Below are 15962 nucleotides of genomic sequence, written 5' to 3' on the forward strand. Positions count from 1 at the left end.
TCTCAGCAGGAAACCGATGGACTGTCCACTCCAAGTAGGGAATGAGTCCTTACCCCAAGTGAAGGAGTTCAAGTATCTCGGGGTCTTGTTCTCGAGTGAGGGAACAATGGAGCGTGAGATGGGCCGGAGAATCGGAGCAGCGGGAGCGGTATTGCAGTCGCTTTACCGCACCGTTGTGACGAAAAGGGAGCTGAGCCAGAAGGCAAAGCTCTCTGTCTACCGGGCCATTTTCGTTCCTACCCTCACCTATGGTCATGAAGGATGGGTCATGACCGAAAGAACGAGATCGCGGATACAAGCGGCCGAGATGGGTTTCCTCCGCCGGGTGGCTGGTGTCTCCCTTAGAGATAAGGTGAGAAGTTCGGTCATCAGGGAGGGACTCGGAGTTGAGCCGCTCCTCCTTCGCGTCGAAAGAAGCCAGTTGAGGTGGTTCGGGCACCTAGTTAGGATGCCACCTGGGCGCCTCCCTAGGGAGGTGTTCCAGGCACGTCCAGCTGGGAAGAGACCAAGGGGTAGACCTAGGACCAGGTGGAGGGATTATATCTCTTCGCTGGCCTGGGAGCGCCTTGGGATCCCCCAGTCAGAGCTGGTTGATGTCGCCAGGGAAAAGAAAGTTTGGGGCTCTCTGCTGGAACTGCTACCCCCGCGACCCGACCACGGATAAGCGGGAGAAGATGGATGGATGGACCTCTGAGCAGGAAGGGGAAATCAAACCAAGAACAGCCGTTGAAATGTTGCAGTTGGTTTTGATGTTTAACTGAATTTGAAATAAAACTCAGGATGGTATGCATCAGACTTTAAAACTTGTATCCACTGGATTAACACAACTAATGTGTAAAGTTACTCAAACAAACCCATCTCAAAAAGTTTTTCTCAGTATTTGTTAGCAATATAAACATTGCTCCCCACGATATATAACACTTTTTTATAGTTTCATAGTAAGTCTTCTTATAGCGATCCTGTTGTGATATTATCAAGTGAGAAAAGAAGATATGATAATATCACGTTCATGTTGTATCACTGGATATGTCTGGTGTCTACAAGATGAGTGTGAAAGTGCAGGTCAGGAGGAGAGTCATCAGCAGCAAAGGGGTGGATATATATTATAAGTTAGTGTCCTGTAAACATGTACGCCGGCACAGTCCGATTCAGAAGCTCTGCAATCATAAATAATAATACATATATATTTTTAAAGCTTGGGTTGTGTTTTGAGCGCACCAAAATAAGTGCTATTCACATACAAGACAATACAATGTGTCCAAAAACAAAGGAGATATTAATAGGAAAGAGTGAAAGAGGTTAGGTCAATAACCATTGGTCAGAATGGGTTCGCCTGATATGTCAGTGGTTAGAGCTGGCAGCCCATATTCAGCCACCGCTTCCTAGTAAACCAGTTTGAATCCTGAACCAGCCGAACATTTCTGGCATGTCCTCCCCTCTGTCTCCCCCTTTCAACTCTCACATCTCCAAATGCCCTTTGGACCGAAACAAACTAAAAAAGTATGAACAGAAAAAACTAAATGGATCAATCTAAAATAGCATAAAATATGTAAGCAACAGTACAGGGTGAACATCTGAAATGGATAATTAGGAAAATAGTTTTGTACTTTATATGTCGTAAGTCATTTGATGTTAAGTATTTGGAGGCATTTTCAATACTTTGTTTGAACTGCGTGGATTGATTTGTATATGTGTCTTATGTTTAAAATACAGATCAAATTGTATTTATGTAGCTCAAAATCACAAGTTTTACATTTGTATTTGATTGTATTTGATTTAGTCTGTACAGATCAACAAAACATGAATGATAGTTTAACAACATAATAAAATGACACCATAGACCACAATAATAATGTGATAGTGTATACAAATTAAGTATACAGGGGGATGTCAAAATGCTAGTGATGTTACGTATTGCGCCGAGGCTTCGGAGCGTGTGTCGAGTAATCCCCGAAGCTTTTTGTGAAGCATGTATCGAGGCTTGTATCGTTTTGGGCCAGTGACGTCATCGATGACAAACGAAGCCTCGCTGCCTGTCGCTACCACGTGACTGCTTCACGAAGCGATTCAGATCGGTTGAACCGTTGAACCACAACGTTCATAATACCCATGGATGTATAATAAGAACCATATTACCCCTCCTGTACCTGGGCCCGGGGACACGATGGAATCAAGAGAGCTCAGACCCTCACTCATAGAGGTCGGAACATGTCATAAGTATAAATAGATACAAGCATAAATAAATGTAGGAATAAAAACATCAATAAAAACATGAATAAATACAGGAATACATATCTTGGAGTGTTTTCAGGGAGCTGTACTGTGTGTGCTGTGGCTCAGCTGGAAAGCAGTTGACTCATGACCGCAGGGTCCCTGGTTCAACGACTGAACAATACGTATTTGTTGTTGTTTATAAAAGCTACAGCTAAATGAGATAATGTAGTTAATAAATGTATTCTTTGATATGGTGTAGCCTTTCTCAGGCTACAACATGGTTACGTTTATGGATATTATTAAGGAATACAAATCCCTCTTTGCAATGTTTACCAGCCTCCTTAGGCTGTTCAATCACAATCATTAAACTGGAATAAATACAATATTGTTAAGATGAAAATATGATTTAATGTTCGTTGTTTAGAGTTATTCTAAGGCTTTACCCATTGGGAACTCGGTATGAGATAGAGCAGGGGTTCTCAAACTTTTTGTTTATGCGGACCACTATTTATTATCAAGGGTTTTCGCGGACGACCTCATATGCAAACCTAAATAAGTACATATATAAACGTAGTGTTAAAACGCCGATATTTTTTTATAGTTAATCATAGACAATCAAAAGTAAATTGAAGCCTATCTGATACTTTTGTGACCGGTGTCTGTCTGCGTTGTACGTTTCTCAAAGAGGTCGGCGGACGGTATTTTAATTAGGTCATCCCAAACAATGCCACACGTGCGCACGCACGTGCACAAAATGGGCAGACAGGTCTACAAAAAAACTACCGGTATGCTTTAGTTACTGTGCTGCAAAAAGCAGACGGTGCTGCGCTCAACACACACAGACTCAAAACCATGGACACACAGGCATATAAGTAACATAAACAATGTATAGGCCTAAGTTGCATAAAGGCTTGAGCTATATTGGGTCCGGATCATGGTCCGGATGCTTCTCGTTTTGCGCCGTCCTGTTCAAATGAAATCGCCGCCAATCATATTTCCACGCTCGTGCCAGGGCCGGGGGAGGGGTGACAAGGCTCGTGTCTTCTGGTGCATTCACTTGCACTCGGATATTAGAGATTTTCTCTCATAAATGTGCGATGAGCCCAACGACCACTACCCCACTGCCTGATATCATTAGAAAGCTAGGAATCTCCTCTTTCCTGACAGTGTATACAACTCAAAATGTTGTCATTCAGGTCAATGCGACTGATTTTGATAGAGGTGGTCCCCGAAAATCCTTGATAATAAAAAGTGGATTTTATTTAGCTTTTTTCCACGGACCACCTGCAGTACCCTCGCGGACCACAGTTGGAGAACCGCTGAGATAGAGCACACTGTTGAGATGTCCAATCTGCCTGTTGTACACACTTTGACCAACAGGGGGTTTGTGTTCAAATGAAGCCCATGATGAAGCCTCATGAGATGAACCCTTTTGCGAACCAATTGGCTGGAAAGCTTCAAAGCTTCATAAGGCTTCATATCGCCATCACTACAAAAATGCTTCCTGCATGGTTTTCATGAACTGCAACACTAACATTTTATTTAAAATCCAAAGTAACAAGCAATGAAGCAAATATATGCACATTTTAAACATGTGAAAATGCCCTTCACCTATCTCTCAATCAGCCTCATGTCTTGAGTTCAGAGTGTGCAGCCAATTAAGCTGATGCGTGTCTGATTGGACGCAGGTGTGCTGCTCTGATGAGGATAATGATCGGCTAGAGTTTAAAATGCTCCACCGCTCACACTGAACCATAGGCCTACTGTGAGTCAGTCAGGAAGACAGAGAGCAGCTTCCTGTTATCAGTTTCACCTATGGAGGCCTTTCATTTTCAGGTTATCCTCCTTGTAGGACTCTGTGTTAGCTCCTCTTTTGCTTTTCTGCCCACACAAGATGCTTCGTTTCAGAGCCTTGCGAACACAGGCAGGTCAGAAATCGGGCAGCAGCAGCAGAAGTCTCCGGCTGAGGAACCGCAGCAGGTGAATACCATCAGAGTGACCTGTCATTCAGACTCCTTGGAGATTGTTATCAAAGCCGATATGTTTGCGGTTGGAGCTCCTGTTAATGGTGACGAGATACGCCTTGGAGTAGAGACCAACAACCAGTACTGCAGAGCTACAGCGTCTTCAGCAGATGAGTACAGTATCAGTGTTGGACTTGTGGAGTGCGGCACCAGACACTGGGTAACTTTAAATATATTTCATTTCAAATATTATTCATTATAGCTTCTAGTTTTTAAACACGTCTAATCTCCACAGGTAACTGAGGACTCTCTGATCTACACAAACCTCCTCATATACTCTCCTGAGGCTTCTCCATATGGTGTTGTTCGAATGGAGGAGGCTGTAATTCCAATTGAATGTCATTACGAAAGGGCTTTGTCTCTTTTTGTTTTTAAAGCTCACATTGTACAAATCTTTGAATGATGTCTGTCTTTTTTTAAATGCATGTTTTCTGTTTCTTAGGAAGTACAGTTTGTCCAGTTCTTCACTCATGCCTACCTGGATCCCCTTCATGTCGACCCAGGCTGCAGTGGAAATGTTGCAGTTTAACATGAGAATCATGACAAGTGGGTTTTGATAATGATCTCATGTTATGAGTTGTCATGTCTCTATTTGCACTTAGTACTTTTGTCTGTCCGTGTGCAGGTGACTGGCAGTACAAAAGAGGCTCTAATGTGTTTCATCTCGGTGAGCCCATCAGCATCGAGGCCTCGGTCAGAATCGGGCATCACGTGGAGCTCCGAGTGTTTGTGAGCAGCTGCGTGGCTACACTGAGCCCTGACATGCACTCCAGCCCCAGGCATGCCTTCATTGAAAATGGGTAAGGCTGCAAATTGCTAAATGGCAAAAAGTAATGTATTTGTCTGACCCTAGAGGGAGCTGTTTAATGTGTAAGGCTCTTCAAGTGGTTTAATTCAGACACGAGCAATGCTGACTCGAGTGACAGGTTAATAAAAGATCATTCCTTTAGTGTTGTCTTCAAGTTAGCTAAGGCTAGCTGCAGGCTGCTTTTAATCTTTATTCTAGTTCTTCCTTTCTGTGCCACTATTGGCAAATGCACAGGTCAGATTTGTGCAGTTCTGACTCTAAAGAACTACTTCCAGAACTTGCCTATAGGCTATAGAAATGTTAGCGGGGTTGTTGCATTGTGGGTAATGTAGACTCTGGTTATAGTAGGATGACAAGCTCCACATGTCCATTGATGCCTTCAGATTTTATAATGAGGACAGAGGGGAGGTGAGGCTCTATTAAATTGCCTCAAAAATGATTGTGTGTGCATGTTTCCCAACACCTGCTTTTCTCATAGCTCTACATCACATGTCATCTGAATGCTGTGCCAATAAATAGCACAGATGCAACAACCAAGGCGTGCACTTTTGTGAATGGAAGGTAAGTGAGATCCAGTCTAAAATATGTTGAATTACTCACAAAAAACAAAGTCTTGGTGCTGAATGTTTTTTATTTATCAGATGGCAGTCCGCTGATGGTAATGACTACGTATGTGGGCAATGCAAAAGACCAATTGGAGTTGAGCAAACTCCCAGTAAGCCTAGCAGCCCCGGCAAGTTTAAGCCTCGAGGGTTTGTGAAGCCAGAAGAGCGTGAACCCCTCTGGAGGAGTGGACTGAAGACCAGTACAGGTGGGGAGCTTGTAGACACTTGTATGATGAATATTGGCTGCAGAATAGATGTCGTCATAATGATCAATTGTGACACATGTTTTGGCATAGGTTTTAGACGTGATGACGGCTGGGTAACTGAATTAACATGCATTGTGCTGGTTTGTGTTAGTGTGGGAACATCAGGCCAGAGTGGGTCCGATGATGGTCTTGACAGCCAATCAGAAAAGCCGGCCCATACCTGCAGAGGAGCCTTCTTCCATTCTTGATCAAATCAGCAGATCTACAATGTATGGCAGCCAGTGGAGGAGTGGAATAAACAGAGTTGGTAAGTCAATGCCGGTATTGAATTATTCTTTGTTCATTTGAAGCCTTTAACAATCTCTAAATTGAGATTAAAATGGCCCATAATGAAATCTTAATGTTTTTGTTTTTCTGTCAAAGATCAGAGGAAAGGACTGCTTCCTGATTCATCATCGACCCAAAACCAGGTGGGCGTTGTGACTTTAGCTTCTGAGCAGAATAAAGACGAAGAAGACAAAAGTGGAACAGAAAAAGGTAAAATGTGAAAAGTCTTAACTCTTTTTTTAAATGGCACTCTGCAATGCACCTTTTACATTAACACATTTCTTCTACGACTACAGATGAAGATGCTGAGGAAGTTCCTGAACTTCTAGAAAAAACCTCTCCTGAGGCCCACCTGCAGCCGAAGGCAGCGGTGCTGAACAGTACCAACACAGCGGTGCTCGATGAAGTCCTCCCAACTGCTGCGGTTAATGTGGCTGTGTCCCCACTGTCCAACACCACTGCAACATAATCTGACCTTTCTGAAACAATGGACCCAAAGAGATGATAAATGATTCAAACGTTAATTTGTTTGCTTTTTAATGTTTCAATACACAAGGAAAACTGATGACCTGCTCACAGCTAAAAACAATTAAATGCAAACAATTGTTTCCTAATGAGCAAAAGTATTCCATATAATGGTAAACATTTATGTATTGGAGATCAGGCAGTTTATATTTGAACTTCAGTTGCTGCAACAAAGCCTTTGTACATGAGTAGCTTCTTTAAAAGGGGAGTTACCATGGGGTCCTGGCAATATAATGACCTGAACATTAAGATGGTCTCATACATTTGTGTATATTGGGTTTTCTAACTGGAGACTGCATTCTAATAGAGTACCCAGACCTCTACTATGGTAGTAAATACGTTTTAGAGGTACAATTTGATGGTTTACAAAGTCTTGTTACTTTAGCTTAGCAAATCTATTCACTCCTGTTTTTGGGGACTAATTAAAAAAAGTGACCATATTAATGTTTAGGCAAGGCAAGTTTATTTATATAGCACTTTTCAAAGGCAATTCGAAGTGCTTTACAAAAAATGAAAGACATTAAGAAAAAGGCATTTAAAATCAGTCATTAAAAAGAAAAGCTAATAAAATACATGGATAAAAGTTACAGTGCAGTCTAAGATATGAATAGTTCGATTAAAAGCAGCGACAAAAAGAAAAGTCTTCAGCCTGGATTTAAAAGTAGTCAGAGTTGCAGTGGTCCTGCAGGTTTCTGGAAGTTTGTTCCAGATATTTGGAGCATAATAACTGACAGCTGCATTACCATGTTTAGTTCTCACTCTGGGGCCAGAAAGCTGACCGGTCCCTGAAGACCTGAGAGATCTGGATGGTTCATAATTTAGCAGGAGGTCAGAAATGTATTTTGGGCCTAAACCATTCAGTGCTCTATAAACCAGCAGCAGTATTTTGAAATCTATTCTTTGACACACAGGAAGCCAGTGTAAAGACTTCAGTGATGTGATCCACTTTCTTAGTGTCAGTGAGGACTCGAGCAGCGGCGTTCTGAATCAGCTGCAGCTTCCTAATATATTTTTTAGTGAGACCTGTGAAGACACCATTGCAGTAGTCGAGTCTACTGAAAATAAAAGCATGGACACGTTTTTCCAAATCCAGCTGTGACATTAGTCTTTTAATCCTGAGATCTAATAATACTAACATTGAAGTTCTGCCACTGTCTGTGTTTAAGTGGATGTCATTAAAGACCTTTACAAGAGCAGTCTCAGTGCTGTGGTTTGGACAAAAGCCTGACTGGAACACATCGAAACAGTTATTTAAATGCAAGAAATTACTCAACTGTTGAAAAACAACTTTTTCAATGATTTTACCTAGAGATGGGAGGTTTGATATGGGCCTATAATTGTTCATTACTGAAGCACCTAGATTATTCTTTTTTAAGAGCGGTTTAATGACTGCAGTTTTCAGGGCCTGTGGAAAAATACCTGAGTGAAGAGATTTGTTTACTATATGAAGTAGATCTGAGGCCATGCAAGGCAAAACATCTTTGAAAAATCCTATTGGAATAATATCAAGGCAGCAGGAGCAGGATTTCAGTTCAATCAGGAGAGACGTGATGTATGAAATAGATGTTTATTATCGGTCACATTATATAAATGAAACATAATGATGACAGTTTATAACAAGTGAATGAAATGTGTTTTGGCGACTAGGCCCAGGTTTTGTAGGACATCATTCGGGAAGGGAAAGAACCGTTTCCGATGAACCCCCCTGGGTCTAGACCTGGTGGTGGTGATAGGTGGTTAGGTCCGGTTGGAAGGGAGAAGGTTGAGCTTGGCCCTGAGTTGGAAGCAGGAGGCGAAGGGGTGGAGGAGGGTTGCACGTTGACGCCTGGAAGACAGCTGATAGGAAAGGGGAGAGCATATATAGAGGGTTTAACAGGTGCGATAATTAGGCTTGTGAATGGAGGGAAGTGATAGATTGGCTAAGGAGTGGCGCTCCCTGTCATCCAGTGGAGGGAGCGAGTATTGCCATGACGAGCAATACGGAGTGTTAGGTCTTCCTGTCTGAACTTGCGCTCAGCTTCATAAGTTGTATAATGTCCTCTAGGTTTTTATCATTAATCTGATGGAATTGTGTCATGGTGTTTGAATTGATGTTAAGTGGAAACAGAGACAACACATTTGCTGTTCCTGATGCAGAGGAACTGACTGTTTGTCTGATTTTCTGAATTTTGTCATCTGTAAGATTTATAATTTTTGAATTAAAATGATCTACTAGCTCATTTATTGAGATGTTAGCAGGGGCAAGTGTGGAAGAAACATTCTGAGTAAACATTTCCCTAGTATTTTCAGTTAAATATTGCTTTGTGGTTATCTCTTTTTGAACATTTTTGTGAACAGAAATAGAGCTCTCAAAGAAAACACAGGAATGGTCAGAGAGTGCAACATCAGTCACCACAACCTTAGAGATATTCAGACCCTTTGAGATAATTAAGTCCAGAGTGTGCCCCTTATTGTGCGTGGGCTCCGTCACATGCTGAGTCAGTCCATAGCTATCAAGAACACAAAACAGTTATTTTGCCCCTCTGTCCTGGGGTTTGTCAACATGGATGTTAAAATCACCAACAATGACTAGACGGTCTAAGTCAATACACACTATAGACAGCAGTTCAGTAAAGTCATCAAAAAAGCTTCCACAGTATTTGGGTGGTCTATAGATATTTAGGAACAGAGCTTGAGAGGAGCATTTTAGCTGAAGGGCTACATATTCAAAATAATCAAAGTTTCCATATGATGTCTTCCTGCATTGAAGGGAATCATTGAACAGAATAGCAACTCCACCCCCTTTGTTATGCATTCTTTCCTGACTCATAAAACTACAGTCGGGAAGGGTTGATTCGATAACAACAGCTGCACTGTTATTTTGTTCAATCCAAGTTTCCGTTAAAAACATAAAATCTAGATTGTGCTCAGTGATAAAATCATTGATTACAAATGTTTTTCCTGCCAAATACCTGACATTTAATAAAGCTAGTTTAAGTTTGTTAAACACACTATCAGTCATATAACAAGCTGTGGCTGACATGGAATCACTGCTAAATTAGATAAACACACACAAACGTTTGAGCGCTTCCTGTTTCTAAGATGATTCACCGCTCTTAATCTAATACCTATCAACACAGATATCGGCAAAGCTATAGGCAGGCAGGGCCCCGGCATGTCCTGGAAAGCGTTGAGAGTGCCATACGCCCTTGAGCCTGGACCCAGCACATATCAGTAAGAGTTTGTTGCTTTTTGTACACACACATCCTTATCAGGCTTCGGAGACTGCAGATGCTTTCTTGAAGGGAGGCGAGGTGGTTGACGTAGGCACGGTGATGGAGACGGGGCAGATGGTGCGGGGGTAAAGGACATGCTGCCAAGGGGGGGAGGTGGTTGACGTAGGCACGGTGATGAAGACGGGGGAGATGGTGCGCGTTTCTGCGGTGATTTTGGTGGGCGTCGTTGAGGAGCGGGGGTATGGTCTCCCATAATCAGAACATTCCTCAGGCGGGTGCAGTGATAATTCTTCACGGTTTTCTGCGCGATGTGTTGTGTCTTTCTCCTGTTTTGATTCCTCTTGCCGCTTGTTCAGGCAAACTCCATTTGTCTTTAAAAGATGTCTGCGATCCCAGAAAAAGCGATCCCAGAAAAAGTTAAAATTGTCAATAAAATGGACAGAATGGTCAGTCCAGACCGTTGAAAGCCAGGTGTTCAGTGCAAACAATCTGCTGAATCTCTCCACTCCTCTTCTGACTGGCGGTAGAGGGCCACTGATGAACACCTCTGCATTTAGAGAGCTGGCAGTTTCCAACAAACATTTACAGTCTTCTTTCAGCACTTCTGACTGTTGTTTCACAACATAATTTGTTCCAATGTGTGGTACCACATTCTTCACAGTCGGATGTTCAGCCCCAATATGCAGGATCTTCTCAGCCAAGTCAGAGACCACATCCTTGGGAAAATAGAGTACTTTGGTGTTGTTCTTATTACACAGACCTTTTACATCTCTTACAGCAGAGTCACCCACATTCAGAGTTTCAGGCCCAGTCGTTAGCTTTCCCTCTAGCCTTTTACTTTTGGAGTAGCTATTGGTCCTTACCCTGCCGTGTGAAGAGGACAGGTTATCCAGGTCATCAGAAAGAGATCTCCGGTTCTCGGTCAGCGGAGCGTATCTGTTCTGGATTGGCACACTTGGTGGTTTAGGAGGATTGTTTCTAATTCTCCCTTTAGCAGCTGTCCACTGCTGTTTCCTAGTATGAATAGAGGTTGAAGAGGCGCTCTTCCTGGGTGATACAATGCAGGCCAGCCGGTCGCATCACATATTTCAGAGCGCTGGGCTCTGCCTGTTAACCGTCCTCCCAAATCCCATGGAAATGATTTACTCTTAGGCTTTGCACCCAGAGAGTTCCAGGTAGGACTACCACTTGTAGATTTATTACCCAGTCCACAGCCCTACTGTTCCTTGGAATCCTTGTAGCTGCTAACTAGCTGTGAGTTAGCATACCCTTCTCCATTATTTTTAGGGATGCACGATATTGGTTTTTTGAAACCGATACCGATAACTTCCTGCTTCTCAAGACCGATACCGATACCGATAACCGATAATAATATAATATATATATATATATATATATATATTAAATGTACCTGTAGTTTTTGCACACCTAGTGGTAAAAAGGACTAGTAGTGAGCAAATGACATGAGCATTACTACTATGAACAAAACAAAGCCAAGAACAGTTTTGACTTTTCAAAGTGACCATATTTATTTTCCCAAATAAAGTTATTGCCTTTTTCAAAAGCCTCGTCGATAGGTAAAAGCCCCGGTGCCTTTGCAGCTGGCTTTGGATTTGCCGCTAGTTTAGCAGCGCAGGCGTCTTCGTAGGCTTTTAACACACCATCGTAGCGATGGCGATGTTTCAGGTTGGAAGTATTATTCGTTGCCTTTTTCCCTCCTCGTGGAACTTCTGCATTGCATTTGTTAATACAAATAGCAAGCGAACTATCTAACTCTGAAACTTTGAAATAGTCCCATACCACCGACGACATGTTTGTTTACTGTCCTGGCTTCACGGCCGCACACCATTTACGTCACAGCCAGGCATGAGTTAGGGAGCGCTGGATTTGTGAAAAACTCCCCTCTTCCTAAACCACTAATACCACAGTTCTGGCAAAACGGGAGGAACCGAGTGAAAAACAAGCGCCCCTCACCTCAATCCACCCACACCGCAGTATTTTTTTCCTTTTTTTTTACCCAACTGGTACAGTGGTGTCATTCCCACGACATAGTCCATTCACTTCCACGTTAACTTCCAACCAACCATTGCATTTTCATTTCCAACACAGCCATCTTCTGTATAAGTTTGTGGAAGTCATCTGTAGAGAACGGAGGCATTTTGCTACCAACTAGCTTAAGCTAAATAGCATGCAGTAGAAGTGATCCTCAGCAGGGACTCAAAGCCAGAAACCAGTGAAGCTGTAAACGTGTCAGTTTTTGGTTCACTTTACAGTGGACTGGAACTGAATTGTACTCATATACCACATTAAAACCTACATGCAAAAAATAAACTGATGTTGAATAAAATAAAATGGGGCTGCATTTTAAATTGCTCTTCATTAACTGTAGTATATAATATTTCAACATTGATTGATGCATAAGGAAGAAAGCATCAGTGTAACTACTAGATGTAAACCCACATGTCATGTGTGGGCCAATCACGTGCAGGTATTTCGGTGTGACTGCAGCTTTAATTCTCATCAGTTAATGAGTAATTGCTTCCAGCTGTCCTCTCCATGTGATTAGTCTGCACTGGGAAGTATTTGACATTGAGAGTTTGAACCTTCCTCATCTTATTTAAATTGAGTATGGTTTAGATTTCCTAAATTATCACTTGTTCTACTGGTAGTGTTGTGTTTGCTTACTTTGCTTTCCTGTTCTGTTCTGATAAAAGAGCACAATGGTGACGGCAGCTCGGCCAGCCTCTGTGGCACTGCTGTCACTTTTTCCTTTTGGTTTTGCAGACGCCATTCGAACTTTGAGAGATGGACCAATGATCGATGCTGAAGTAAGGGAATATAAAACTGCTGCATTAGGGTTTGACACAAAGTCAAATCAGTGAACCACAATTCAATGAGGGATCCACTATCAGCGTACAATGCACAGAAGTGTCCATAGTCATTGCGGTAAAGGCTGACTTCTTTAAAAATGGACGCCTTTTGTCTCCATGGGATTTTTTTTGAGAGAAGTCAAGCATTCACAGAGCAGTCAGTGTCGACCTGTTGCTGCTGGTGACTCTGAATATTTATTTGAAGCTGGACTACAAGACTGTGGCTCCAAAGTGACTAAGTTGTTGATGATTGTTGAGATATAACTAACAGACATGTATAGTGTATGACTCCATGTATTACTGTGTACCATATATTGTTTATTATGTAAGTAGCTGTGATTACTAACTGTGTTCATTGGTTAGGGCTGTACCACATGATTGTGATGTCACTACCTGGGGTATAAGACCGTTGGAAGTCACGCCCCTTCTCTCTCTGTCCTCAAGCCTCTTGAGACTGACTTTAGTTCTAATGTTAATGTTAATTTGATTTCAACCCATAGGTAATTATTTAGATTAACTCAACATTTCACATGATGGATTAGTGTTCCACATTTTTTTCCACTCATTTGTTGTGCAATTAGGCCAATGGTAAAGAGAGACATTGATGACCTTGTGTCCCTTTTGTTGGTACGTGGTTCCATTATGTCTATGGCCTTGGACGGCTTCACTAAGAGTCAACCAGTTCTACCCTGCTACAGTCCGGCTGGGTGCAGTCACAGAGATGCTATGGCTGCTCTACATGACATTAATGGTCTGGTCCGAGAATGGACACCATTTCCTGCTCCCAGAGAGAATGACGCTCCTCAAGCTGAACATTACAGCCGTTGATACTGTCTCACGTGGGTCTGCTCCCCCCCACCGAGCCATGAACTGAAAGCTTGACATCTGCTTTGAATACCTGGAAGCCTCCCTGCCACACCAGTACCAACCCTTGGGTCAGTCAGATGAGACTAACGGCTTCACTTAGGGCATTTGGTTCAGATACATGACTCTCGTTACCGCAGAGTGGGTTGTTTTTTTTAAGGCTATTCATACTGCTATGCAGAGGATGTTTGTAAGTTGGCAAGCTGTTAAAAGCCCCTACTATTTTTAAAATAGGCCTAATGTCAGGGGCCTCTTAGTTCTACATGTATTCACATTATATGGACCATGTTTCCACCTGGTAAAACTAGAGGCTGCACGGGACTCAGGCTACAATACGACCATTCTGTTCTGCTCTAACGATTAAATTGATAGATTCTACGTCAAAACAATTAGCTTTCATTGTTTCCAATGATAATGTCACCTTAAGTGGAGGAATGCAAACCTGTTTTCAAATGTAAGGTTTTGAATTTGTTTGACATTTCTCAGTAATAACACCCTCAGACACCCAATTCCATTCATGGGATGCCATCAGTAGTGACTCAGATGTTAAGGGGGATGAAGCTTTTCCTCCCAAATCAGATATGCTTTGTTTTTCAACAAATGTATACATTTCCTGCATAATATATGTTTCTCACAATTGTTTTTTTGTAAGCTGCACATAGGTGATACTGAGTCTTCTCGAGTAATAGATTATAAACTACACCATGCTTAAATAGACTCCTAAGTTATTATATCATATGTGACATATGTAAGAAAAGGGAGGGAAGAGTCAATTATATTGTGTAATTAATTTTATATTGGAACATTTATTTCTCAAACCTGTTTTATGGAAGAAAAAAAACAAAAAACAATTTCTGATAAACTAATATTTTATCAAACGGTAAATGGTGAATTAATATAACATTTAGAATCATTGAGAAGGGGTTATATCCACAGGGACTAGCTCACCTTTAACTTAAAATAAAATGTCTCTGCTTTGGACTGATGAGAATATGATTCTTGCATGTTAAATGACTAACACAAACCTTACATTTATGCATGTGCATGTGTCAGGAAGGCTCCCAAATAATTCTGAGGGGCCTATCCTATTTTTGTATTTAAATGATAATGTGCTAATCCATTACTTTGAGTTGTCTGCACTCAGGAAAACATCCCTATCAAGTGTTAACCCTATAACTAGGACAGCTCTGAAGGCCAAGGGTCAGAGAGAGAGGGTCACACTCTCCGGCTGCAGAGGGCAAGGAGGCACGAGGTCGTTCGAGATGAGAGGATTCTAATCTTCAACTTTCTGAGGAGATGGGATGCTCCTTCATCTTTCTGCTCTGTGGGCTCAAGCAGACAACCCTGCAGGACGAGCGAGGGCTTCAGAGGCTACAAGGTTCCTTGTTTCTTGGAGGAGTTTGATGTCTTCCTAACCTCTCCCATCACGGGGGGGAGACCTGGATGCGCCACATGGAATACGCAGTTGCACTGCTCTCAAGCAGATAGCAGAAGGAATGCAGGCGGATGAGCCTCCGTTTCACTGGGGGATCAACTAGTGCTCACTGAATGAGCCACACAAAAGCAGAGCAATTGGGGGGTTGAAATATGGCGCTCTGATGAACAAGAGTTTGAGCCAATCAGCACCTCAGTGCTAATCTACAGTATCAGGATGCCTTTACACACCAGACACTCGTTGTCATAAAGAAAGGAGGAGAACGAGTCAGAAAGACTGAAGGACACGTTCTCTCCAGCTTCCAGTACAAAGATGAACTTTGAATTGATTTTAGATCTTGGATGTTTACCGATGTACAATTAATGACTATTTTTATATTTCCAATAACCAGACATGTGTTGAATAGTGGTGATTAATATATTTTTGCCGGATCAGATTACACTTTCGCACTAAACAAAATTAATTAATTAATATTTTCAGATTATAAAGGTTTGAATAATAAGATATTTCTACTATTATCACAGATAATGTTAATATCCTTAATCGTCCAGCAATCAGGCTTAACAACACTACTCTTTAATGTATTATCCATGCACAGAAAGACCTACAATGATGTTTCAAGTACTGTATCAATTTAAATATTTTTGCTATTGTGCACCTGTGTTTTATGTGTGTTCATTATTATGCTTTTGACAAAAGATGATCCAAACACTGATGAGAGATGATTGTTCTATTATGATTGGCTGTATCAATCATTGTGATTGAATGTTTCAATCTTAATGTGATTGTTATTGATGTAATTGATGTTGTGTAAGTCCACACTCAAATCTGAAGATTCCCATTGATTTAAGTATTGAACAAAATATTAT

At 41.8% G+C, this 15962-nt stretch overlaps 1 protein-coding gene across 1 annotated transcript; it reads left to right on the forward strand.

Annotated features, from left to right (window-relative positions):
• The first annotated feature begins 3986 nt into the window (after positions 1-3986).
• Positions 3987-6697, forward strand: LOC117442716 (zona pellucida sperm-binding protein 3-like). Its single transcript, XM_071202473.1, has 11 exons — positions 3987-4398; positions 4474-4595; positions 4681-4784; positions 4864-5038; positions 5092-5122; positions 5395-5454; positions 5525-5607; positions 5688-5857; positions 6009-6164; positions 6281-6394; positions 6481-6697. The coding sequence occupies exons 1-11, from the start codon at positions 4030-4032 to the stop codon at positions 6651-6653; spliced, it is 1557 nt and encodes a 518-aa protein (XP_071058574.1). The 5' UTR covers positions 3987-4029; the 3' UTR covers positions 6654-6697.
• The last annotated feature ends 9265 nt before the right edge of the window (positions 6698-15962 follow it).

Source organism: Pseudochaenichthys georgianus, unplaced genomic scaffold (genome assembly GCF_902827115.2).
Source record: "Pseudochaenichthys georgianus unplaced genomic scaffold, fPseGeo1.2 scaffold_458_arrow_ctg1, whole genome shotgun sequence".
Taxonomy (NCBI): Eukaryota; Metazoa; Chordata; class Actinopteri; order Perciformes; family Channichthyidae; genus Pseudochaenichthys; species Pseudochaenichthys georgianus.